The sequence below is a fragment of the Poecilia formosa genome, unplaced genomic scaffold (assembly GCF_000485575.1).
Source record: "Poecilia formosa unplaced genomic scaffold, Poecilia_formosa-5.1.2 Scaffold724, whole genome shotgun sequence".
Taxonomy (NCBI): Eukaryota; Metazoa; Chordata; class Actinopteri; order Cyprinodontiformes; family Poeciliidae; genus Poecilia; species Poecilia formosa.
In genome coordinates, this window is record NW_006800663.1 from 29,456 (window position 1) to 54,887 (window position 25,432).

The following is a 25,432-nucleotide window of genomic DNA, read 5'->3' on the forward strand; positions in this document are numbered from 1 at the left end:
TCCATTTCTAACATAAACAGGCAAAGACACCCAGAAATGTTTCCCCTCCAGGCATCCGGTCCCAATCATCAGTTCTGATGATACATAGTGAGTCCACGACGGCTGAAAATTGTAAGTCTGACTTTTTTCTTTGCTGTTTTTCAGGACTCTTTAAAATACAGATGCTTTCTCTGTTTAATTGCTATATTGTTCTTTTTGTAGGTTTCTGTATTAATTATCCTATTAATATAGGAGGGGATGAATTTTAATTTCTGAGCCTGGCAATATCTGCATCCCCTGTCTATTGTCCTGTTGATATGAAACAGTAGCTCAGAGAACAAATTATGTAGCGCTGCTATGAGTTTCATATCAATAGGACAATATTTTGGGAAAATAGAAAATGCATCCCCTCCTATATTAATAGACTGGACAGTTAAGATGATATCACATGTTCTACATAATGGGCCTCAGTTTTCTCATGCGTGAAACCAACATTTTCATCAGACACTGTAAAATGTCCGACTCGTGTAAAGGTGTAAAATCCGTATTTATTTCAATTCATCTGAAAAATAAAACCCACCGTTTTAGGCCTGACATGGTTAACAACCATGATAATGTTACGAATATCTTTAAAAGTTTCCTCTTTGGTCATATTTCAGTCCGTTTTCTCATCAATATGCGAGTTTAGAGCGATGCGCGCTCCCGCGACAGGGCATGCGATTCCCAGAACCCCTCACCTGTCCTTTCCAGCCGAACCTCTAGTCTCCAGCCGCCGTCCAGCAGTCTGCGCTGGCGGTCCAGCTCTTCCTCGTACTGGGCGATGGTTCTCTGGAAGACCGAGAAGATTTCCTCCGCGGCGGCAGTCAGCCGCTCGCTGATGAACTCTCTGAGATGCTGGGCTGAAGACATGCCGGACATGTTCACAGCTAACACTCACACTGCAGCACAAACAATGGCGCCGCTGGCTTCTTCTTGAACAGTTTGGATTGTTCGGTTACATCACCGCCCCCTCCTGGTGGAGCAGCCAACTGCTGCTCTCAAATATTCCAGCTGAAAACGCCGCGAAGTCCATGAAACAAACTACCTCCTTTCTTTTTCAGGTTTCGTCCAAATTCTACGGAAGAGGATTAGGGCCACTGAAAAAAATAAAATAGTTCTGACTTTAATCTCAGAATTCTGACTTTTTTCTCAGAATTCTGACTTTAATGTCAGAATTCTGAGAAAAAAGTCCGATTTTTTTTTTTTTCAGTGGCCCTAATCCTCTTCCGTAGAATTTGGACAAAGCCGGAAGCACTAATTAAATAAATGCTGTAACTCATCATGAGATTTCCCAAGGGATAAGCTGCGTAGAGGTAGAATTTCAACATTTGCTTATTAATTAAGAATGAGAAGGTCATTAAATGTAATAGTCTCTTCATAGATAAAAAGATTAAAGTAGTTTATTTTACATTTAATTGGGAAGTTTACTTTGTATTAGTGCAAAAAAAAAAATCAGTTTTCATGGCTGTATAGTTTAATTTTTGTTCACAAATACATCCCAATAAATAATAACCAACCAACCCAGGTTTATTTATAAAGAACATTGTAACAACTACAGTGGACCAAAGCACTGTACAGAGAAATAAAAAAATAAAAGAACAAAATACAAGAATTCATCAGAAAGATAAACCAGCTGTGCACTAATCCATGTTGGCCTGCTAAACTTGGCCTCCTCTCACAAATAAAAACCCAACGTGGAGAAGCAGCATTCAGCTTCTATGCACCACAAATCTGGAAGAAACTTCCAGAAAACTGCAAAACAGCCGAAACACTTGAGATTCTTCACATCCTCAGTCCTGCTGCTGCTGCAGACCCGTTGGTTTGGCTGGATTTGTCCTCAGATGAAATCGTTTTTCTGTTTTCTTCATCTGATTTTGTCATCACTTTGACCAGAAACATTAATTCATACAAACAGCTGAAGGAAAACCTCCCAGACTTTGAACGGCAGCATTTACTGATTCACCTATTTCTACTTTCACAGGAGTTTACAGACTCCAGAGGTCAGAGTTCAAAGGGTTCACCCGAGTTCCTGTTAGCGTCGTTATGGTTAGGTTCAGGATAACAGGACGAGACGGAAAACAAACAGCGATGATCTAAACTGGGTGTCCAAACTTTTTGTCACGTGGGACAATAAAAAAAAAGAACTTAAATCAGGGAAATAAAAAAAAACAGATTTTTTTTATGGATATTTATTGTAGTTCCAAAACCTGAATGTGATTTTTATGATAGGATATTAGGGCTGTCGTAGATAAAAAAATAAAATAATAAAAATAGTTAATTTCCACCAAAAACTCATAAATTGAGATTCGTCTCAGAAATTTTCTAGAAAAAATGTCAAAAAAGTTTCAAAAGTTGAAAATTTCCAACATTTGAAACTCAGGAATTTCCAAGTTTATTGTAGAAAATTTTACTTTCAACATTTCAGAGTTTTATTCTGGAAATTTACTGGTTTTTTTATTTTCTATCTAAAATGGTGAAAATGCACCTTTGTAAATTTTGCATGTTTGCTGTATTAAAAGAAAAGCATCTAGTTTTCAGTTTCTTTTCTGCTCCGTTGAACAAATTTATTTATTTTCAGTAATAACAGGACTGCTTCCTTTCAAAACATTTGTTATATTTACTAACATTTAATAGATTAAATAAAAGCTGATTTTGGTAAATAATTTCAGTAAAAGTCTTTAAATAAACATGGTTTTATCTTTTGTTAAATATTAGTTATAAAAAGACTAAATTTGTGTTGTACTTTAAAATTTCCATTGTAAGAAAATTACAAATTAAAATCTCCCATCTGCATCAACGGGCCAAATTTGTATAATTTTTGAATTGCAGTTGGGGGCCACACAAGGGCCACATTTGGCCCCCAGGCCAGACTTTGGACGCCCCTGATCTACAGAGACAGGAAACTGTTTGGTCTCAGTTACAATCGCTTCTTCCTCTGGATTACATCCGTCTCTGTCGCAGGGGAAGATGGGGAAAGCTGAACTCCTGAATGAACGGTGAGAACATGCAAACAGGAAGACCCCAGGCTGGGATTCAAACCCACAACCTTCTTGCTGCAGGGCTACCGACTGCTCCATGCTGCACCCCCCTAAAGCCTGTCCTTCAGTCAGTCTGAACATTTAAAAGCATCCACTAGGTGGCGCTTAAAGCTTTCATTAAAACTCTGAGTTGAACCTGGGAATCCTCAGAAAGAATAAAGTCCCTGGAAATGTTTGGCAGAGTACATAAATATAACAATTATATTAATAAAGTCATAGAATAATAAACTTCATTAATAGAACAATAAGTCACAAATTTAGCAAAATCACTACAAGCTATTTGGACTGTAGTAAATATCAGCTAATTATAAGGACCATAAAGAAAATATTTAGTGATGATGTTTGTTGTTTAATCTTGTTTCCTGCAGGTCAAACCCAAAACTGCAAGAGTTTAAAACAATAAAGCACAAATAAAAATAATTTAAACTACATGAAGCATCCTGTTAGGATTCGAACAAAAATCATTTTTATCTAAATAAGTTGATTTAAATGAAGCAAAATTTCAGGATGATCATTACTTAAATCAGAGGCTTCTTCAGATTCAGTGCACTACAGACTGCTGCAGGATATATTTCCCACCATCTTCAATAACTACTTCAAGAATCCAAATTAATGAGTTACAGCAACACTTCATTTCCCTTTGGGATTAATAAAGTATTTTTGAATTTAAATTTCCTCACTGAAGTCTAGAAGAAGCTGCTATCCTGCAGCTCGACCAATCAGCTTGGATGAGCCAGCTGATTGGGCTGGCTCGTCCAATCAGCTCCGGCGCTCTGCAGCGGGTCGGACCCAGAGGAGCGGAGGCACCTCAAAACATCGACCAGCCGCTGCGGCCTCTGGGCTCCATCCCACTGAAAGTTTTCATCGTTCAGAGCTTCTGCGCTTCGCTGCTCCTCTTCCAGGTGAAGCTGCTGCTGCCGCCCGCTTCACAACCTAAACCAGACCACATGACTCCTTCAAATTCACCTCAATATGCACCATTACACACTTTGGAAACCATCTTAGCTCTACCAGTCATGATCTTCTTGTAGGGGTTCGGCCAGTCAGATCCAAGCTGAATCAATGGCTCTCTTGGATTGGCTGCTTTGCAGCACCAACCATTAGTGAGTTCAGTGACGCTGAGGTATCTCAGCTTCCCAGGCTGCATTTTCTTTAGATATACTCTGAAAAAAAAGCAAATAATAACATGTTCCACAGAGAACATGAGTGAACAGGCGAACCTGCCAATAAGAGGAGGCGGAGTCACGTGCGTCTGGGGTCACGTGCGTCTGGGGTCACGTGCGTCTGGGTCATCCGATGTCCAAGGGTCTCCAGGAGGTCAAGGCACTGAACAAGAAATATTTCAATTTCAGTGTTAAAGCATCACACAGGGAGCTCTGAAAGCTGACTTACAGAAGGATCACAGGTCAGAACCAGGCTGTGGTCAGCAGGTTCTGATGGTTCAGGCCTGACTGGTTTCATTCAACAAACCAGTTTAATGTACGTAGATCCATATGCACTCAATCATCCTGTTTGTTCTCAGCCTGCAGATCCTCAAGCTCTAACTGTGAGTTACTGAACATCCAATACTCAAACTGCAGACGTTAAAAACGATCAACCTGAAGGGAAAAACTCTGAGCTCCACCATCTTTAATCCTTCAGATGTTTGATCTGAGTAGAAATCAGTGAGGCCAGCGCCATTCTGCCTGACCCGGCACCTTCACGCCGTTCCGTCTGATTTAAATCCTTTTAGACAACACAACGTAAAAACCTCACCATGGTGACGTAGAAACCACCTGAAGCTGACGTTTAGAGGTTTACCAGCCAACAGGACTGGGCCTTTAAACCCACGTTTCTTCACCACCTTGTAACTCGCTCACATCACTGAGTCACACAGAAGAAATCCAAACCAGAGCATTCAACAGATGTGTCACTATGTTGACGATATTTTACTATTCTTAAACAATCCCAAGCAAATCAGCCCAACCTGTCGACTAATTATCCTCACAATCATTCAGATCACAGCAGGAAGTTAAAGCTATTCATCTCTGCTCACAGTGAATCGAACTGTCAGCAATAAAACAGTTTTCTTGGTCCAACCTGCAGCTGTGGGGTTTCTCACCACCGCCCAGGTGTGTTATATTAACATCTACTCTTTAAAAACATCCCACTAAAACATATTTGGTTGTCTTTAGCTTGTTATATCACTTTTTAAAAAATGTCTGTAAATGTGGAGCAGCAAACAGCTGAGGTGAAGATGCTACAGCTAACCACCAGTCTGTCGACGACAATGATGATGACGATGATGATGAAGATCAGCCTGAGGAAGGCCAGTTTAGGCTGATGATTATTGTACTGTAGAAGACTACAAAACTGAGGGTTGCCAAAAAAAAGTCAGAATTAACATAAAACAGGAGCAACATTGTTCAGGTCAGACTAAAAGAAAGTTATTTTTAAATTACGAGAAGAAATTCACAAAATTCTCGTATTATTACAACTTAAATTTGGTAAATTACATTATTTTCATATTATTATGACTTTATTCTTGTAACTTGACTTTATTATTGTATTTTTACAACTTTATTCTTGTAACACTATGACTTTTTTCTCGTAACTTTGTGAATTTATTCTCATAATTAAATGTTTGTTGTTAGCCTGGGCCTAACACTGACTGCTGACTGTTGCTGGTGGGAACCCGCTCTGGTGGGCTGCCTCACCCCTCTGTCAGTCTGCAACCATCAGTGGTGAATCACTGAATGTCCTTCGGAATCCTCAGACTTGAAAAAGCATCGTACAAATTGCAATATACAAATATTCTTAATATTTTTCTGCGTATGTGTGATGTTGGTGCTGGCAGTGAGGAGAACCAGCATTTGAGTCGTCGGTTTTTCTTCTTTTGAACATGTTTTGCTTCATTTGCAGCCCCACAGAAAATCAACAAATCATTTCAGTTTTTGTCCCAGAGATGATAAAGTTCAGTTATGAAAAGAGAAGATATCAGAAAATGATGAACAAATGGAGAAAAACTAGAATAGGAACATTTAAAGGATGTGAGCGGACTAACCGACCAGCTCGCCTCTTGACCTGATGCTTTCAGGGCTTTCAGGACTGCACAGCGCCGCCGTCCGTGTGGATCTTCATGTGCTTCAGCAGCGTGCATTTGTGACTGAAACATCTGCCGCAGAGCTCGCAGGAGTACGGCTTTTCGCCCGAATGGCTCCTCATGTGTTTGAGCAGCGTGCAGCTGTGGCTGTAGCTCTTGTCGCAGATGCCGCAGGGGTACGGTCGCTCGCCCGTGTGGGTGCGGATGTGCTGCATCAGGTTGCTGCTCTGGCTGAAGCTTTTGCTGCAGATCTCGCAGGAATACGGCTTCTCGCCCGTGTGCGTCCTCATGTGCCGCAGCAGGTTGCTGTTGTCACTGAAGCTCTTCCCGCAGGTCTGGCAGGAGTAGGATCTCTCGCCCGTGTGGGTCATGGTGTGCTTCCGGAGTGTAGACGGGTCGGAGAAGGTTCTGCCGCAGGTTTTACAGAAGTATGGCCGCTCGTCCGTGTGCGTTCGCATGTGGACCATGAGGTGGACGCTGTACCTGAAGGCTTTGTTGCAGGTTTTGCAGATGTAGGGCCTCTCGCCCGTGTGGATGGTCATGTGGCGTTTAAAGCCAGACTGGTCAGAGAACCTCTTTCCACAGGTCTTGCAGAGATACGGCTTCTCACCCGTGTGCGTCCTCATGTGGACGTTCAGATTGACCTTCTGGCTGAAGCCTTTACCGCAGATTTCGCAGGAAAATGGTTTCTCCCCAGTGTGCGTCCTCATGTGGATCAGCAGCTTGATGTTGTATTTGAAAGCTTTTCCACACACATTGCAGGAAAACGGCTTCTCCACCACGTGGATTTTAAAATGTTCCTTTAATTCTGAGTCGCTGCCAAAGTTTTTCCCACAGAGCTGACATCCTGAGGGTCCGTCGCTGGTCCCGACGCTGCTCGGATTCTCAGCGCTCGGGTTGTAACTGTAACTCATGAGTTTAAGACGTGGCATCGGGTCAGTTGTGCTTGCTGATCCGGGCTCTCGCTCCCAGCTTCCCTCCTGGAAACTGAGGAAAACGTTCTGCTCGGCGTTTCCTTCAGCTTCACTTTGGTCGCTTTCCTCATAAGCCGACGTCACGGTGAAGGAGTCAATCTCCTCCTTCAGCACCAGCTGCTCGTCCTGCTCCTCTTTAATCTGTGGAGGTTCTGCTTCCTGTTGCTCCTTCCGGTCTTCAGGAGGCTCCGCCTCCAAGGAGACACAACGCTGTGGAGCATCTGCAGGAGAAAAACAAAGAAACTGATTAAATGTCTGGCTCATCTATTAACCCTTCATCATTTTTACCAGCGCTGCTCTGAGCAGCAGCTCCACCAGGCATTTGCTAATTGCTGCTGGCTAGTCTGAAGGAGCTGAGTGGTGGACGAGCTGCTACTGGAAGGCAGGACTAGGTCGACCCAGGAGTTTGCAGCTGAATGGTTGCCATGGAGATTAAAGGATTTCTCAAACATGAAAGAATCAAAGCAACACTGCAGAAATGTTTTTAACGAGGGAAAAACTTTATAACATGATGGAAAGATCAAAAATGCTGATTTTACGTGCTACTGGCCCTTTAAGCAGTTCTGCAGACATGAGCAGAATGTTTGAGCTCCACCTACAGTTCACCTGTAGAAAACCTGCAGGTTGGCTGTTCTTGGTGCAGGAAGTGGTGGAGATCCTGACCGTCTGATCCGCTGAACCTCACTGAGCTGTTCGAAGCCACTGGCTCCCCCTACTGGTCATCCTCCTCAGCTGCAGGTGAACCTTCTCACAGATTGAAGCTTCTCACCTGTTTCTGCGTTCTGCTGGAAGGTTGGTTCTGATTTCTGGGTTTGGTCTCGGTTCTCTGAGGTGGAGCCACGCTCTCTGCTGCTGGCCGGGTTTCTGGTTCTGATCTGCTCTCTTCCTTCCAGAGGAAACTTGTGTTTCGGTTCTGGAGCCCTGCGGCCTCCGTCTGGGTGAGGCGCCGTGAAGGCGTCCACCTCCTGCTTCAGAACCAGCTGCTCCTCCAGGCCCCTCCGTTCAGCTCTGATGAGGAAACTCTCTGCTCTCTCATGACCTTTAAGCTCCGGAGGTTCTGGCTGCTGCCGGGTCAGCGCCGACGCCCCCTGCTGGTGCAAAAGCTGCGGTGCGGCAGGAATCTCTGGCTTTTTGCACAAATACTGTCGCAGCAGGTCTGATGGAAGAAAGGAAGCTTTTAAAACATTAATAATTACAGTGGCAACACTCTGTTTTGGTCCACTGGTAACTGGAACCCAAATTATTTAACACCTTTTATTAAAATCTTTTGCTTTTTTCCAATGAATTAAATTTCATATTAGGTTGAATAATTTGAAACCTTAATATAGGTTTGTCTAAAAGCTCTGGAGTTTTAATAGGTGTGTAAACATTTGAGAGAATGAAATAAATTATTTTATTTGTTTTTTTTGGTAAATGTACACCTTTTATTGCTTCTGTTTAACTTTGATTTTATTTTGTAATATTTAGGTATAAAATTGTTATATTTTTATGAAACAGCTTTTTTATCACTAACATCATAAAGGCACAAATGAACTAATAAATGACTCCATAAACACGTGGGAAATCGATGAGCTGATTGATTCTCCAGAAATATGATCAGACCTGCTGATGTTTGCTGATCAGCTGAGACTTTCAGGACTATTGATCCGGATCATGTTACAAAATCTGAGGAAAATCTGGATCATTGGAAGGAAAACTGCAAGAAAACCAGACTGGAGAGCTTCATATGCAGACACTTTCATACATCATATAAAAAAAGATTTGCGATTTAATTATTATCAAATTAGACAAAACTGTTTTTATTTTATTGTGATTTTATTGCTTCACAATGGAATATTACAGCCAGATTAAGATTCATTTATTTTTTATTGCAAGAATTAAGTCATAATATTATAAGAATAGAATTGTAATATGTAAATAAAGCGCTAATATGACCAAAATAGTCATAATAATACAAAAATAAAGCATTAATATTACCAGAATACATTTGTAATAAAACAAGAATAAAGCATTACAATCACAATATTACAAGAATACAATAGTAGTACAAGAATAATTTTAATAATAATAATAATAATAATAATAATAAAGTAATAATTTTATGAGAACTCCAACTGGAAAAATAAATAAATTAAATGAAGCATCGATTTTACAAACAAGAAAATATTTCATCTTTTAACAGTGAGCTGCTCATATCAAAGCGACTTTTTTACTCAGAATTTTAGGACGTTTTCAGGTAAAAATGTGTCTTTATTCTGCTGATATTATCACTATATTCTTTAATAAAACATCAATTCTCATAGCCTGTCCCTGATACTCCATTGTACAACTCAGAAAAATGACTGAAATAAAAGTCAATTTTTAAAATATTTTTTGTCATCTAATTTATAGTTTTTAATCGGATCTGGCATGAAAAAATAGTAAATTTTATTTTAAGCCATATTTTATTTAAAGCCATAAGTCGGTTCTGATTGTCTCAGTAGAGTGCCGGGATGTTCTGCCAGCAGCTGTCCACCGGGTCACCTGGGCACCGAGTGAGGGAGCTGGTGTTGTGGATCAGCTGGTGACCCCCTGATTCTGCGGTCAGAGTAAAGATGGAGGCCGGATTCAGGCCTGCTGTTCTGACGCAGAGGAACAACAATCCCCGTTAGCCTGACAGACGGACCATGAAGCTCAGATCCGAGCCTCGTGGACCGGGTCGGAACCAGCTCCGCGGACCTCCTGACCTGCTCTCTGGAAGCCGCAGTCCGGCCTCCAGCCGCCGTCCAGCAGTCTGCGCTGGCGGTCCAGCTCTTCCTCGTACTGGGCGATGGTTCTCTGGAAGACCGAGAAGATTTCCTCCGCGGCGGCAGTCAGCCGCTCGCTGATGAACTCTCTGAGATGCTGAGCTGAAGACATGCCGGACATGTTCACAGCTAACACTCACACTGCAGCACGAAGCAGCGGGCTGCTGTTTACATCCGCCTGGGTGTCACATGAGGGCGGGGCTGCCAACACCTCCCTCTACCGGCGGGATGCAGGATGTACATCTTCAGAACTTCCAACACAAAATGTTTTCCCATCAATAAATGAGAACATCACCAAAACATGCGGCGCAGATAAATAGCATTTTAATTTTTATGGCCAATAATAATCACTAGGAAGAAAAGTCTACACAAACAACAGTAAATTACATTTACCTGAGTACATTTTTGGAAAAAAAATTACTTTTACTTTACTATGCTGTGTTTTTTTACTTTTACTTGAGTAGTTTCACTATGAAGTATCTCTACTCTTGAATAAAATGTCTGGATTCTCTACCCAGTTAATGAAAAACAAACATTTTTAACCAAACGTTCACCAGACAGACACACCTGCAGTTTTTGTTAAAGTTTCATAAGTTTTATATTGAAAGAAACTGATTTGGAAACTGCTGCGACAGACTGGCGACCTGTCCAGGGTGACCCCGCCTCTTGCCCAGAACGTTAGCTGGAGATATGGACCAGCACCTCCTGACCCACTTGGGTCAAGGGTGTATAGAAAATGGATGGATGGATGAATTTGGAAATTGATTTTATTTTAGTTACTTAGAAGAACCATTGTCACTTTCCCTCTTAAAATACCCAAATTTCCACTTAACTTTATATTTTCATTCATCTCATTATATAATTTTTCAATATTAAATGATTGATCATATGATCAGTTAGTTGTATATAAATTTTGTTATTCTGCTTCCACATGAAATGACTAAAATAAGGCAAAAAAAAAGTATTTTATTAAAAATGCAACTCAAGTACTATATGTAAGCTGTTATAACATCGGATTTAATATTGTCACCTTCCTAAAAAAAAATGGTATAAATAATTTTCTTTGCCAAAGAAAAAAAAAATCATTTTGGCAAAAAATGATTTACGCCATTTCTTTAGGGAGGTGAGGACATTTAAAATGATGTCAGAGAAAAATATAAAAATAGGTGAAAATACTGGTACTTCAGACTAAAAGAAAAAAAAAATCCCACAGATATAAAATAGCAAATTTTCAGACTTTATTCTCATAATATTGTAACTTTATTTTCATCTCATTACTTTATTCAGGTAATGGTGCGATTATTTTCGTAGCGTTATAACTTCATTATCATAATTGAATTTCCTTGGCCTGGCCTTGAAGCTCATCGTTGGTTTCCATTCCCGCTAACCTGGATGGTTTTCCCGTTTCATGATTTACAGTTGTACCGGAAACATGCGAATACGAAGGTTCCAGCCTGAACCTTTATAATTAACAAAAACAAAAAACAAAAAAGTGATTAACTGTGTTCAAATTTTAATGCGTTAAAATCTATGTAATTAACTAATCAACATGAACGCGTTAAGCTCAGTCCATAAAACTCTTTTTCTCATAATTGAGTCGTTCAGCAAACAGAAATAATTTCAGTGATTCTGAAACAAGAGTAGAGATAAAAATGGTGGACGTGTTTTTTTTTTTTTGGTTTTTATTGGCTGTTGTGAACTTCTGGTCTCAGCTGTAAAATCCAGAACGACTCGTCCAGTCGCTGCTTCAACAAAAACATAATAAAAACAAATCAAAGTTATGGACCTGGACCGAACCTACTGACTGGGTCAGGCCTTCACCTGCAGCTGTCCCTGGGGTGGGCGGAGCCTCAGGTGGGCGGAGCCTCTCCGGCGTGGACCCTGACATGCCGCCACATGTGGCTACTGCGGCTAAAGCGCTTTCCGCAGACGGCGCAGGAGTACGGCCTCTCTCCTGTGTGAACGTTGGTGTGCTTCCGGAGTGATGAGTGATCCGAGAAGCGTTTCTCGCAGAACTGGCAAGCGTACGGTTTCTCTCCCGTGTGTGTCCGCATGTGGACGGACAAGTTGACCTTGAAGCTGAACGCCTTCTGGCAGACGTCGCAGGAGAACGGTTTCTCGCCTGTGTGAACGCGCAAGTGGACCCTCATCTCCGAGTTGCACCTGAAGGCTTTCCCGCAGACGTCACAGGAAACGGGCCGCAGCCCCAGTCCACCCGGAACCAGGCCGGAACCGCTGCTCCTCTTCCTGACCCGTCTCCTCTTCGGCTCCAACTCCTTCTCGATCCAGGTTCCGTCCTGACCTCTGACCCCGGCGGCAGCAGCGCCGAGCAGGCCACTGTTTGGAGTCAGAGCGTCTGGTTCCTGACCTTCCTGCTGGCTGCTCCAGAACCCGGTCCGATCTCTGGCCGAGTCCGAGTTGTCACTCCAGCTTCCTGCCGGTTCTCGGGTCTCCGACTCGGACACGCTCCGGTCCCTGCTGGGTTCTGGCTCGCTATCAGCAGACGTTACCATGGTGATATCAGCGTTCGGCTTCAGAACCGGCGGCTCTTCATCACGGACGAAGCAGAGAGCATCATCTTCCTCTTTGACCCGGGAAGATTCTGGTTCCTCCCGGTCCGGACTGGACTTCCAGAGCTGCTGGTCAGCAGGAACTTCCTCTTCCTCCTTCCTCAGGAACTGAACAGGAAGTTCTGCAGGGAGAAACAAAACAAAGACAACTAAAAATGAAAATACTTTAATTTTATGTGGAAAAGCAAAACAATTGAAATAAATAAACTCTTCCGAGTTATTTTGTCAGATCTTGTTGTTGACAGAGAGAAAAATTCTGTCCATGTTTGACCTGGACTTTATCTAAGATGCAAAAACAAATCAAAACATTTTGAATTTTTAGAAACCGAGTAAAATGTTTCACAGGCGGCATTTAGAGAACGAGTAGAGTTTTAATTATGCAGGTCCACTCAGAAGTAGAAAATTAGACCGATTATGGTTTTATCCAAGGGTGTCGGAACGAGTTCATCATTGAGGGGAAACGCCCCCCTTATGCCCCCCAGTTCCTACGCCTATGGCTTTATCTGCTCCATTTTAACTAGTTATATTTACTTTTAAGACTAGTTTCAGTCAAACTGAAAACCTACTTTTCAGTTTGATTGATATTTTATCATCACAAAGATAATGTTATTTTCATCTTTGAAGATACACACTGCCTGTTTTGTGTATGTCGATGTATCTGCATGGATGCTTGATGCTAGTTGCTTACAATGTAGTAAACTGGCTTTTGAGAAAAGGGGTAAACGATAAAAGATGTTTTTTCCTCAAACTATTCCTTCATTTCTTTGTTATTTTACATTTTCATTTTAAATTAAATGAATGAAATGAACAAATAAATAAATAAAAGATGAGCCGTGGGCCGCAGCCCCCTCTGGTCCTCCTTAAGGACACCATGAGGAAATAACCTAATTTCTCAATATTAAATCAGATAGTCCGCTAAATTACTTATAACTTTATTAGGTTTTTTTCTTGTACTCAATACTTTTTCACTCTTTCTGCAGTATAAATAGAATTACTGTTACTTTCGTCCCATCTTTACTGCTTCATCCAACTCTGGTTTTATCTCTCAGATTCATATGAACAACCAGGACATGTCCGAACCCCACCTGTTCTGGTTCTGCTCTGGATCATCTTAAAACGGGTCTAAGCAACAGGTTCGTCCTCACCTGTCCGGTCCAGCCGAACCTCCGGCCTCCAGCCGCCGTCCAGCAGTCTGCGCTGGCGGTCCAGCTCTTCCTCGTACTGGGCGATGGTTCTCTGGAAGACCGAGAAGATTTCCTCCGCGGCGGCAGTCAGCCGCTCGCTGATGAACTCTCTGAGATGCTGGGCTGAAGACATGCCGGACATGTTCACAGCTAACTAGCTGATAGCGCCTTGCGTTAGCTCTGGATTAACTTCCGGTGCCCAGTCCAGACCTGCTGCAGCGCCTCTAGCGGAAACTCCAGGTCTTACAGCTCAGTCAGAGTACAGTAATTACTTTTCCTCTTATGTCAGACTAAATATCCAAAATGCCGTTAATTTTTCACTGTGTAATTTTACAATGGTGTTGCAAATCTGGACACCTCCGTCATTCACTGAAGACGTTTGCTGATATTATGCAGAGTTCTAGTCTTACATTAAATGCAGGAAAGACGGTTGTTATTTTTCCCCAAATAGGTGGAAAATAACTCATTCAAAAATTCATATAGCTAAATGTGAAGAAAATAAAATAAGGATGAATTTGTCTTTGCAGGTGTGACTTTGGATCCAAATTTAACCTTTAAAATTATGCTAATGAGCTTAGAAAGTTTTTAAATTTTAGATTCGCACACTGGCACATACGTGAGTCTCTTACCATTGAGGCTTCGGTTTTATGCATCTAAACTCTTTTTTGTGCTTTTTTATATTCTGTGACTCAAACTGCTCACACAAAACAATATATTCAAGTGCCTTAAAAAAGACCAATTCCCAGTCTGTGTAAAATTATACTTACCATCAATCTGTCCAGGATTAACATTGTTTATGAATATTTAATGACGAGTACCAACATGCAGACAGAAACTTCATGTCACTTAATTTTTTAGCTTGGTAACTAAATATTTAACTCTGCTAAATAATTTGTTTGAAGCCTCAAACTTTTAGTTAGCAAACTAAATATTTAGCTCAGAGGTAAATATTTACTTATCTATTTATTTAGTTTGAAGCCAAATATTTACATTGAACTGATATTTATAAATGAATGAACCAGATGGTGAAAACTGCTATTCATTTTTAACTGTGTAACTTTTGAAACCCAGGAGGACGGGCGACATCGATTCAGAATTTTGTTCCAACATTTTGATATTTCATAGAAAAAGCAATACCATTGAGATAAGGAGTTTTTATTTGGAGCCTTTTGGATCGGTTCCACTGAGGGTCATATAATCATGAAAACATCTCATATTTATTGGTGATGAAAACCGGCGGTCAGGATGAGGATCATTTGGCGGAAAGCAGGTGACAAACGTCAGCAGATTCCACAGTTAAGGATTTTTATTTTATTTTCATCAGATTTTCATCCGGTCTCATCAGAACCAGCAGTTCAGGAAGAGCTTAACATAAATCTCATCACATCCGACCCAACAGCCTTACATAGAAGTGGACAACATCAGCCATAAAGTTTAAAACAAAGAATTTANGAAAATAAAATAAGGATGAATTTGTCTTTGCAGGTGTGACTTTGGATCCAAATTTAACCTTTAAAAGTATGCTAATGAGCTTAGAAAGTTTTTAAATTTTAGATTCGCACACTGGCACATACGTGAGTCTTTTACCATTGAGGCTTCGGTTTTATGCATCTAAACTCTTTTTTGTGCTTTTTTATATTCTGTGACTCAAACTGCTCACACAAAACAATATATTCAAGTGCCTTAAAAAAGACCAATTCCCAGTCTGTGTGAAATGATACTTACCATCAATCTGTCCAGGAACACAGGATTAACATTGTTTATGAATATTTAATCACGAGTACCAACATGCAGACAGAAACTTCATGTCACTTAATTTTTTAGCTTGGTAACTAAATATTTAACTCTGCTAAATAATTTGTTTGAAGCCTCAAACTTTTAGTTAGCAAACTAAATATTTAGTTCAGAGGTAAATATTTACTTATCTATTTATTTAGTTTGAAGCCAAATATTTACATTGAAACTGATATTTATAAATGAATGAACCAGATGGTGAAAACTGCTATTCATTTTTAACTGTGTAACTTTTGAAACCCAGGAGGACGGGCGACATCGATTCAGAATTTTGTTCCAACATTTTGATATTTCATAGAAAAAGCAATACCATTGAGATAAGGAGTTTTAATTTGGAGCCTTTTGGATCGGTTCCACTGAGGGTCATATAATCATGAAAACATCTCATATTTATTGGTGATGAAAACCGGCGGTCAGGATGAGGATCATTTGGCCAAAAGCAGGTGACAAACGTCAGCAGATTCCACAGTTAAGGATTTTTATTTTATTTTCATCAGATTTTCATCCGGTCTCATCAGAACCAGCAGTTCAGGAAGAGCTTAACATAAATCTCATCACATCCGACCCAACAGCCTTACATAGAAGTGGACAACATCAGCCATAAAGTTTAAAACAAAGAATTTATAAAGATATACAAGCTGCTATTTTATATGCACAACACACAAACTGATACAGGTTAGATAACCTACTAAACAAAATGAGTCTGAGCAGGAAATTCCCTCCAGGTTACATCATTTCCTTCAGGAAGTTGTCCTCAGAGGTTAGTGGTCTTCAAAATAAAAGAACAAAAACAACAAAACAGACTTCCTGTCAGACATTGTCAGTGTGTTTCACCTTCCAGATGTTTCCATCAGACGGACAGACGATGTTTATGGAAGTGACCAAACAGGCGGTCAGGATTTGTAAACATTTTTATATAATATTTTTCTACTTCAGCATACTGAAATTTATATTTTACTTATATTTTATGTTGAGCATAATGTCCGTTTCCTGTGTGTCATGCCAATATTTTCCCAATTCTGGGATCAATAAAGTTAATTTTATCTTCTGATTGTTCAATGAAGATCCATCTGTAACATAAACAGTCTAAATAGTGTATAAAGTTCCCACGATTCCTGAAGGCAACACGATGAGGAAGACGCTCTGACCGAGGTATAAAAAAACAGAACAAGTTAGATCTTAAAAAAATAAAATATCCAAAAACTAAGCTAAAATACTTTACATTTTCTAAAATTTGAAAAATAAATAAAAAAGGTAAAAAAATAAAAAATGTGCAAATTAAGTAAATTAAATATTTAAATTTAAAAAATGCTTTTTTTTGGAATTTTGGAAAATGAACTTCAGCTTCATCTCAGAGATCAAACTTTTTTCAGCTGTAAATGAGATTGAAACGCTTTCAGAAACGGGACAACAGCGCGCTTTAGTTTTCCATGCATATAAAACATTTTTACTTCTTTTCCCTTAAAAACTTCATGATTTCTGATGGACTTGAAAGTGTTTTTTTTGTTTTTTTTTTTTTTGTTTCCTGTTGTGAGAAAGTACCGGCTCACACTAAACAACCAAAAGTATTGAAGTTATAAAAAACCAGAGTTCTGGCTCTAAAGCTTTCTGATTGGCTGTGGCAGAATGAACGTCTTCAGTTGGACCGCTCAGCGCTAGCTCTGAGCGGCCGGAGCGCCGCCGTCCTCCAGGACTATCTCCACCTCCGGACTGTGACCCTTCCTGTGAGTCTTCATGTGTCGCGACAGGTGAGTGCTGCTTTTGAAGCGCTTGCTGCAGGCCTGGCAGGAGTAGGGCCGCTCGCCGGTGTGAGTCCTCATGTGGCGCACCAGGTTGCTACCGTGGCTGAAGCGCTTGCTGCACATAGTGCAGGAGTACAGCTTCTCCCGGGTGTGGGTGGTCATGTGGACGCTCAGGTGGCTGCTGCTGTTGAAACACTTCCCACAGGTGGCGCAGGAGTACGGGCGCTCCCCAGTGTGGCTGCGGGTGTGGCGCAGCAGCGTAGTGCTGTGGCTGAAGCAGCGGCCGCATGTCGTGCACTGGTATGACTTCTCTCCAGTGTGGATCCTCATGTGGGAAATCAGGCTGCTGTTGTGGCTGAAGCATTTCCCGCACGTCTTGCACACAAACGGCTTCTCTCCCGTGTGGATCTTCATGTGAGCCGACAAGCTGCTGCTGTACCGTAGGATTTTCCCACAAATATGGCAGGAAAAGGGTTTTTCTCCAGTGTGGGTGAGCATGTGGTTCCTGAGCGCCGATGCTTCGGCGAACCTCCTCCCGCAGGTGCTGCAGGGGTGTGGTTTCTCCCCCGTGTGGGTTCTCTTGTGGGAACTCAAATGGCTGTTCTGACTGAAGCTTTTCCCACAAGTTTCACATGAATATGGCTTCTCCCCAGTGTGAGTTCTCATGTGGACTGACAGGTACTTGCTCTCCCGAAAAGCTTTCCTGCAGATCTTACAGGAATATGGTTTCTCTCCCGTGTGGATTCTGTAATGTTTCCGCATTTTGAAGTTGCTGCTGAAGGTTTTCCCACAGACAGAACATTTTGTCGATTTATTACCAGAGTCAGAATTACAGACGCTATCGAATGGAGGGAGATCGTCTGCTGCATTACTTTGACTTGTCCGATTCTGGCTGGATCCCGAGTCTTTGTCCCAGTTTCCTTCCAGATCCTGCCTCTCAGCTGCATGGAAGGTGTTCTGGTTTGGTTCTGACTCACTGTGGTCAGTTTCCTCATAATCAGATGTCACTAGGAAGCTATCGACCTCCTGCTTCACCATCAGTTCATCTTCATCACGAACGCAGACGTCTTCCTGCTCCTCTTTAATCTCAGGAGCTTCTGGTTGCTCCCGGTCCAGACTGGAGTTCCCTGCCTGGCCAACGGGAATATTTGCCTCCTTCCAGAGAAAATGCTTGGGAAAGTCTGGAGGAGAAACAAAATGTTCAGTTCAAGGATAATTCTGCTGCTGTGCACAAATTTTTACGCTTTTAAGGTTTGCAGCTGACAGATACAATGTAGTTACAGAAAAGTATATAAAGATGAAAATGTACGTATAGCGCCCCCTTCAGTCCTTTGGCACATATGCAAACTTAGAGAATATTTATTATCACAGCTAAGAGGCCAAAAACCTCTGAATGTTTAAAGGATGAAGAAGAGTTGACAGCTTATCTAATGGCAACAGACACAGCAAGGAGCACTCTGTCATCGTTTGTGAGCATAAAGTTCTTCAGGTAAGAAGCCGTTTTTGCAGCAGGTTTTTGGGTTTCTGTCCTCCGTTATTAAAACAGTCTCTTGACCTCCAGAGATGGTTTAATAATAAATTAATGTTTCCAAAATGATCTTCCTCCATGTTTAGCCATGCTAACTGGCTTGTATTTTCCCAGTGTTCAAGTCAAAGAAGTGGCAGTATTGGACTGCAGCTGCAGATTAACTATGTCAGGAATTTGACTTTCATCCACTTCAATTTATTAGAATAGTTTATTTCTTTAACACCAATTCACAACATGCTGTTTCAAAGCATTTTACAGACAAAAATATTCTAATTTATCAGTTCCAGCTGATCCTGGTTATCAAACCGTGCATTAAGTTCACTTTATTACTTAAATGAGTTGTAAAAGTTTCTAAGGAAGCACAGCAGAGCATCAAGTCATTGACTTCACTTCTCCTGAACCAGCAGGGGGCGACAGTGGACAACAGCCTGAAGTGTGTCGTTGACTTTGCAACTATAACTCGTAGAAACCATGAACGTATGGAGGACCAAAACTGACATAAGAAATAAAAGTTTCAGTTTTGGTCCTCCATATGAACATAGCCTTGGGGTGGCGTTTGTAAAGTTACACAGCTAAACATGAACAGCAAAAAATTCAGTTATCTGACCTAACAAAAAAAGGTTCATTTGTTTATAAAATGTCAGCTTTGTATTTTGGAGGAAATATTTAATGTAGAACTAAATATTTAGCTAGCAAGCTAGCAAAGGTCTGAAAAGCTGCTAAATATAGCAAATCATCAAGTTGGCAAGAGTTCTTTCTCTTGTCCTGAGCATAACTACAATTATTGCCCTCCACCCAATTATTGCCACCCAGGAGGGATACATCCCTGTATGACGACTCCGGGTCGGTCTCCCCTACAGACACAATAAAGAGACAATTATCTAAAAACTTACAAAACAAGTTTATTTCAAACATTACAGCATAAAACAAAGGATGTTTTTAAGGCAACTAGAATGGCTACCCAACAACTGAAGTAGCAGAAAACTTCCGCCAAAAGCAGTCTGCACATCCAGAACTGTCATACTGGCCTTTGGGAAACTTTCAAAAGTGCAGTCAGATGTGACTCAACAAAAGTGTCAAAACTTCTGCAACAGGCAGTGTGGCCTTCCTGAACCAGCCTACAGACCCATATGAAACGCTGCAAAGCAGTTGCGTTCACTCTGCAAGCAGAGGAACACTTTGCACTTAATGCACCGCACCCGGGATTTCCCGGAGCAGCCCCGGCCTCTGCAGCGCATCGAATTCTTCAGGTCTATCACCTCTGGGAGATGAGCAGCAGAACAAGTTCGAACAGAGACGTGTGGGACAGGGGTGATCCGCGTTCTTTTCCTGGACTGTGGAGGATGTACATTCTGCCTGTCTGCATATGAAATGTGAGCCTCTAGGATGTCGTGCTTGGTGAGAAATACCTGAGCCACCACCATGCGAAACTCCAGAAACTTCATGTCAGCCTTTGTTGGGTTCTTGTTTTCCTGGATGTCTTGGCGGTACAGCAGCCAGCTGTTAAGAAGAGCCAGATCGGTGAAGTGCATCAACATGCGGATCGTCCACTTCTTAGTGCGGATGCTCATTCTGTGGCGGCTCCTCATTCCGTCCGACAGGTCAACTCCGCCCATATTGGTATTGTACTCTCGTACAATGCTTGGCCGGATAACAGTCACATATTTTCTGTCCTTCTTTGACCATTGCTGACAGGTGTCTTTAGGCTCTTCTGCATGAGCAGCAGAGAGCAGGACAACTGGCTTACCGTCATACCACTTGACAACACAAAGCTCCCCGTCTGTCCTTGTAACTGTTGCAGAAGCACCTCCTCCTTGCTGTTTAAGGGTTTGGTCACTTGGCAGCTTCCTCATTGCTTTGGGGACCCGGTTCTTCATCACTGTGCCAGTCAGGTACACTTGCTTCCTCAGCATGTGATCCACAGCTGGCACGCTCATGAAGAATCGATCACAATACAGTTTAGTACCAGAAGGCAAAGTTTCAGACAAACGTTTGATCACCAAAGTTCCTAATCCCAAACCTGCTGAGTCCTCAACTTGTGAGCTCAGCATCTCTGCACCTTGATAGACTTCAAAGTCCAGGACGATTCCATCTCCCGATGCCAGAACAAAGTTCTTTATGCAAACTGTATTGTCCTTTAGTGGCACATCCTGTCGGAATGGGCAGGCTCCAGTGAACGGGATCATCCGCTCTTTTATCGAGACACACTCTGGTCGAGCCTGAAGGCGGCAGCCTTCAAGTAAGCGGTTCAGGAAAGGTCTAACCTTCCACAACTTGTCGATTTGTCTCTCATCTCCTGGAACGTTATCGTCAACAACAATTTTGAGATTGCTGCTCAGTTTGAAGAACCGATCACGTGACATTACATCACTGATGGCAGGGATTCCCAAAGCATTTGACCAGACCATCCGTGTTTTTGGATAATGAATGCAAGACATCAAAATAGCTGCCCCAAAAAAGTGATAGATCTCATCAACAGAAGTATTGAGAGATCTTCCTGTCTTCGCCAGTGATGTGGCGTTTGTGCAGTGGGAGAGAAGTCTCATCAGATCAGCGTCTATATACTGCTCCACGTATTCCTGTGGCTGCGAATCGGTTCGCACGTCTTTCAGGTCGTCATCTTCACCCTGAAACTGCATTAGGTTTGGGGTGAAAGGAGCAAAGTTCCAGCGATTGCCATGTTCAGCAGGTTCTCTGCTGCGTTTGGGTTCTGGCTCCCCACGCTCTTCTTTGCTTGCTTGTGGATGTCGTAGTTCTCTCCTGGTCTCGCCGTCACCATCTTCACTGCCATAGTGATCATATTCTTTTGCATCAGGCAGTGAATCATCATCTGAATCCTCTTCTGGCAAATAATCCTCTTCGGAATCATCAGACAGTTGTTCGACAGGTAAGAGGCCAAAATCAAGAACATTTTCATCAACAACTGGATTGTCGTCTTCTCCATCTGATAAATCTTCAACCTCAGAGTTGTCTACCATGGCCATTAGCAGTTGTTCTGCTTTTGACAATGAAAGTTTCTCTGAAATGATAAGATCAACCCCAAATTCAACTCAAAATCTATACCACAGAAAAGCGGCTAATAAATGACATAGCTTGTTAGATGATTAGTTGGCTAGACAAACACACCACCTGCATGAACTATTTATGATTGTGAACGGTTTGAAATATTTTCAGACCCATCAAAAAAAAATGTGTGAGCAAATGCCTCTTACAATAAATGTTTGAATGGTGAGCACACTTAGGCTAATCCACTAATAGCGAAGCTAATTTTCAGTTTAGCACTTTAGCGTTTTTGCTAAATTTGAAAACATTTAGCTATATAAATGTTTTCATTTAAAGTGCAGATGGTGTGTAATGACAGAGCTGACCCTGTAAAGGATGATATATAACGATGTAACGTGTTATTGACATATGGTGGGTGTCAACATGACTGAATGCAGCGCTTTAGCATTAGCTTTCAGTGAATACTGTATTGATATAGTTCTTTAGACTGAACAAATCTAATGTTTGTGGTTAGCGCTTTAGCGTTAGCAGGACTAATGTTTTAGTTAACGGTGACCAACACTGTTTATTTGTAAACTCTTGTAAGTATTTACATGTTTATGGCATAATAAATAATGAAATATAGTCTTGATGTCCTCAAATGAGTAAATCATCTCCATCAACATTGTACTTTGCTTCTAATGGAAAATATTGTTGAATTTGAAGCCTTATGAAGCAAAAGCTGTAACCACATCAGATTCAAACATGAAACTAGTGTGTTTGTGCCCATTATTTTGATGAGAGTTGCTAAAGAAGCTTTTTAATCTTGTTTTCACTTACATGAGTGCAAACTGTCATGAAACCACTAGAATGATGACTATTCATGAGGCCAGTGGGTCAAAGTTCTACACAGAAAGTATCATGGTGCAGAGAGGCATAAATGCAATGTCCTTGTGAAACTTGCATCCTAAATAATGTAATATAATGAAGCCCGTCTCACATGATGCTGCAGGCCGAAGAGAATACAGAACAGAACCGCTGGTTCCTTTAAATCTGGACTGAAAACATTTTCAGTTCCAGCAGCTTTGGATCAAAGAATCTGATTGATCAACTGTTTGCTTTGTTTATTTATCTAATAGTTTTCAACTCTTCAAGGTTTTTGTAATTTTAATATTTTTCATTTGATGTACAAATGTCTCCAAATTAGACATTTGTATCAAAATGGGAAAATTGCTGAACTACCTTCATTTGACCAGCAGGTGGCAATAACTCTGAGATAAACATCAGAAATGAAAAGTTCCAGTTTTGAATCCAACAAGAAATTTAGGAATTTGAAAATAATCCCAACTTTCCTCAACATTTCTCTGGTTTTTATTCAACTAGAATATCTGCATCAAAGCTCAGGCAGTTGGTTGATGTGTTCAGTATCGTGGGAAATCTCAGTTTTGACACATTTCATGAATTTAAAGCTTTGTATTTTGCAGTATTGGATGAGTTATTAGAGATAATCGATTCAGGTTCTCACCTGTGTGGATTCTGTAGTGAGTCATGCTTTCCGAGTTCTCCGAGGTTTTTCCGTCTCTTCTGTCTCTCTTACTTTCCAACAGGGGACAGTTGTCCATCAGCGTCCTGTCCCGGCTGCCCTTCAGCTCCGTGTCTCTGTCTGGCCCGGATTTGTCCGTCCAGCCTCCGTCCTGATCCGGTCTCTCCTGTTGGATCCAGTCTGATTCTGGTTCGCTGAGGTTTCCCTCCTGGAGCGACGGCGCCACCATCAGGACATCAGCCTCCTGCTTCAGGACCAGCTGTCCGTCCCCCGGAGCGCTCCACATGTCCTCCTGCTCCTCTTTGATCTGTGGATGGTCCAAACTGGAGTCCTGCTGGTTCTGGAGCTGCAGCTCAGCAGGGATCTGCTTTGTCCTGACAGAACACCGAGGGAAATCTGGAAAAGACAACAAAACATTCAGCTTGAGGAAAGAGAAGCTGGCTCCACCCGTCCTCCAACCGTCCATCATCCAAGTGGAGACTAAGGACCACAAACAGCTCATGGTCCAAAGTGAAACAGCAGCTATCAATCATCTTATTACTCTACCAATTATTATGACGACTAATCAGAAAAAAAAATTGGCACAGTCTGCAGATTTGTTATTTATCTACTTAAGTCTTTTTAATACGTTTGAATACATTAAAATATGCAAATAATTACATTTTAAAATAAGAACATTTTCTGGACAAAGAATCAACAGCAGCAATCCTTTAGCTCGATTATTTGTAGCAAATGATGCATCTGCTGAGGTGGAGTTTCAGCTTCCAACCTGAACTTACAGAGAAATTATGGGATGTTTAGATCCTTTAAATTCCATTTAAATTCACGTAATTATTTAATTACGTGAATTTGAAGGCGTTAAAAATGTTCAACATTATTTATTTAATATCCAAAGTCTCAAACCGGAACCTTTGTATTTGCGTGTTTCTGATACATCTGTAAATCTGGTGCAGATCTGCTAACAACAACGCAGCTGCTCTTCTTGGCTCACTGAGGGTTCGTTTCTGCTTGTAAAAACAATCTGATTGGACGATGGAAAGGACGAGTGGTGTGTTCAAGTTGTGTTATAAGCGAAGCTTTTTAGGGCTAAAGTAGCATCTAAATGCTAGACACGTAGCAGCTAACGCTAATGTCAGCGTCTACAGTCCACATTTCTAGTAAGTTTCTGAAACTCTAGAAAAACACTTTTCGCCAATCTGATGGTTGAATAACCTGAAGAACAGATTAAAACTGTTTATATATTTGTGTTGTCTTTTTTTAAGCTCAGATGTTTATTTACTCGGTAGTTTGCCTGCCTGTCACCCATCCAGTCCACGATGGGTGGCTCTCTGTCGGTGTGTCAGATAAAGCGGTGAAGCGGAACCGGACCTCCTGACCTGCTCTCTGGAAGCCGCAGTCCGGCCTCCAGCCGCCGTCCAGCAGTCTGCGCTGGCGGTCCAGCTCTTCCTCGTACTGGGCGATGGTTCTCTGGAAGACCGAGAAGATTTCCTCCGCGGCGGCAGTCAGCCGCTCGCTGATGAACTCTCTGAGATGCTGGGCTGAAGACATGCCGGACATGTTCACAGCTAACGCTCACACTGCAGCACAATAAAAGGACGGCTCACTTCCGGTTTCAGAGGGTTTGTCTCGTTACCGCCCCCCACCGGCAACACAGGCTTACTGCAGTCCACACCTGTAAAAACAGAGCGCCCTCTATAGGCCAAAGCTCTGCTGGACAGTTTTAAAGATCTGACGTCAATAGAATTGAATATGCACGAATCAGGCATAACATTATGACCTAATGTGAGGTGAAGAACACTGTTAATTTCTACCTCCACATAGCTACAGTTTAAAACTGGCTATCCTGAGCTACTTCTGGAGGTATGCTGCTTTCTCCTACTACTCTCCAATTTTCCAGTATTTGCTGTTATTTCAGTTTTGAACTGTAGGTTCCCTGTTTTTTACTCATAGAAGCAACACCTGGTCTGTTATGTTTTGCTTTGACAACTTCCTGTGATTAACTTCCTGTCTCTCTTTCATCCTGTAGCCTTTAAAATTGTCCGTTTCTCTCCTAGATGAAGTCACTAACTGCTCCGTTTTATCAAACTTTACGTTTCCGTCTTTCAGTTTAAGAAAACAGCAGAGACAAAACACAGATCAACTGAGCTAGGAGTACTTTCTATGCTAGAAAACAAGTACAGAGTTGATCCTT

At 41.6% G+C, this 25,432-nt stretch overlaps 2 protein-coding genes across 2 annotated transcripts in view; both read right to left on the reverse strand.

Moving 5' to 3' along the window:
• LOC103131157 (zinc finger protein OZF-like) overlaps nucleotides 1-986 on the reverse strand; it is a 13,417-nt gene extending 12,431 nt beyond the window's left edge. The window contains exon 1 of the mRNA XM_007542743.2: nucleotides 717-986. Within this exon, the coding sequence (XP_007542805.1) occupies nucleotides 717-897 (181 nt within the window). The 5' untranslated portion in view covers nucleotides 898-986. The remainder of the gene's footprint in view (nucleotides 1-716) is intronic.
• A 4,637-nt stretch (nucleotides 987-5,623) lies between these two features.
• LOC103131153 (uncharacterized) lies at nucleotides 5,624-25,395 on the reverse strand. The gene is made up of 12 exons (XM_016666428.1): nucleotides 24,618-25,395; nucleotides 23,224-23,637; nucleotides 19,837-21,735; nucleotides 17,103-18,369; nucleotides 16,989-16,997; nucleotides 15,378-15,384; nucleotides 13,614-13,806; nucleotides 11,751-12,590; nucleotides 9,839-10,033; nucleotides 7,882-8,268; nucleotides 6,094-7,333; nucleotides 5,624-6,046 (listed from the first exon to the last, which is right to left on the reverse strand). Exons 1-11 carry the CDS (start codon nucleotides 24,796-24,798, stop codon nucleotides 6,138-6,140), a joined length of 6,588 nt encoding a protein of 2,195 aa, XP_016521914.1. The 5' UTR covers nucleotides 24,799-25,395; the 3' UTR covers nucleotides 5,624-6,046; nucleotides 6,094-6,137.
• Between the last annotated feature and the right edge of the window lie 37 nt (nucleotides 25,396-25,432).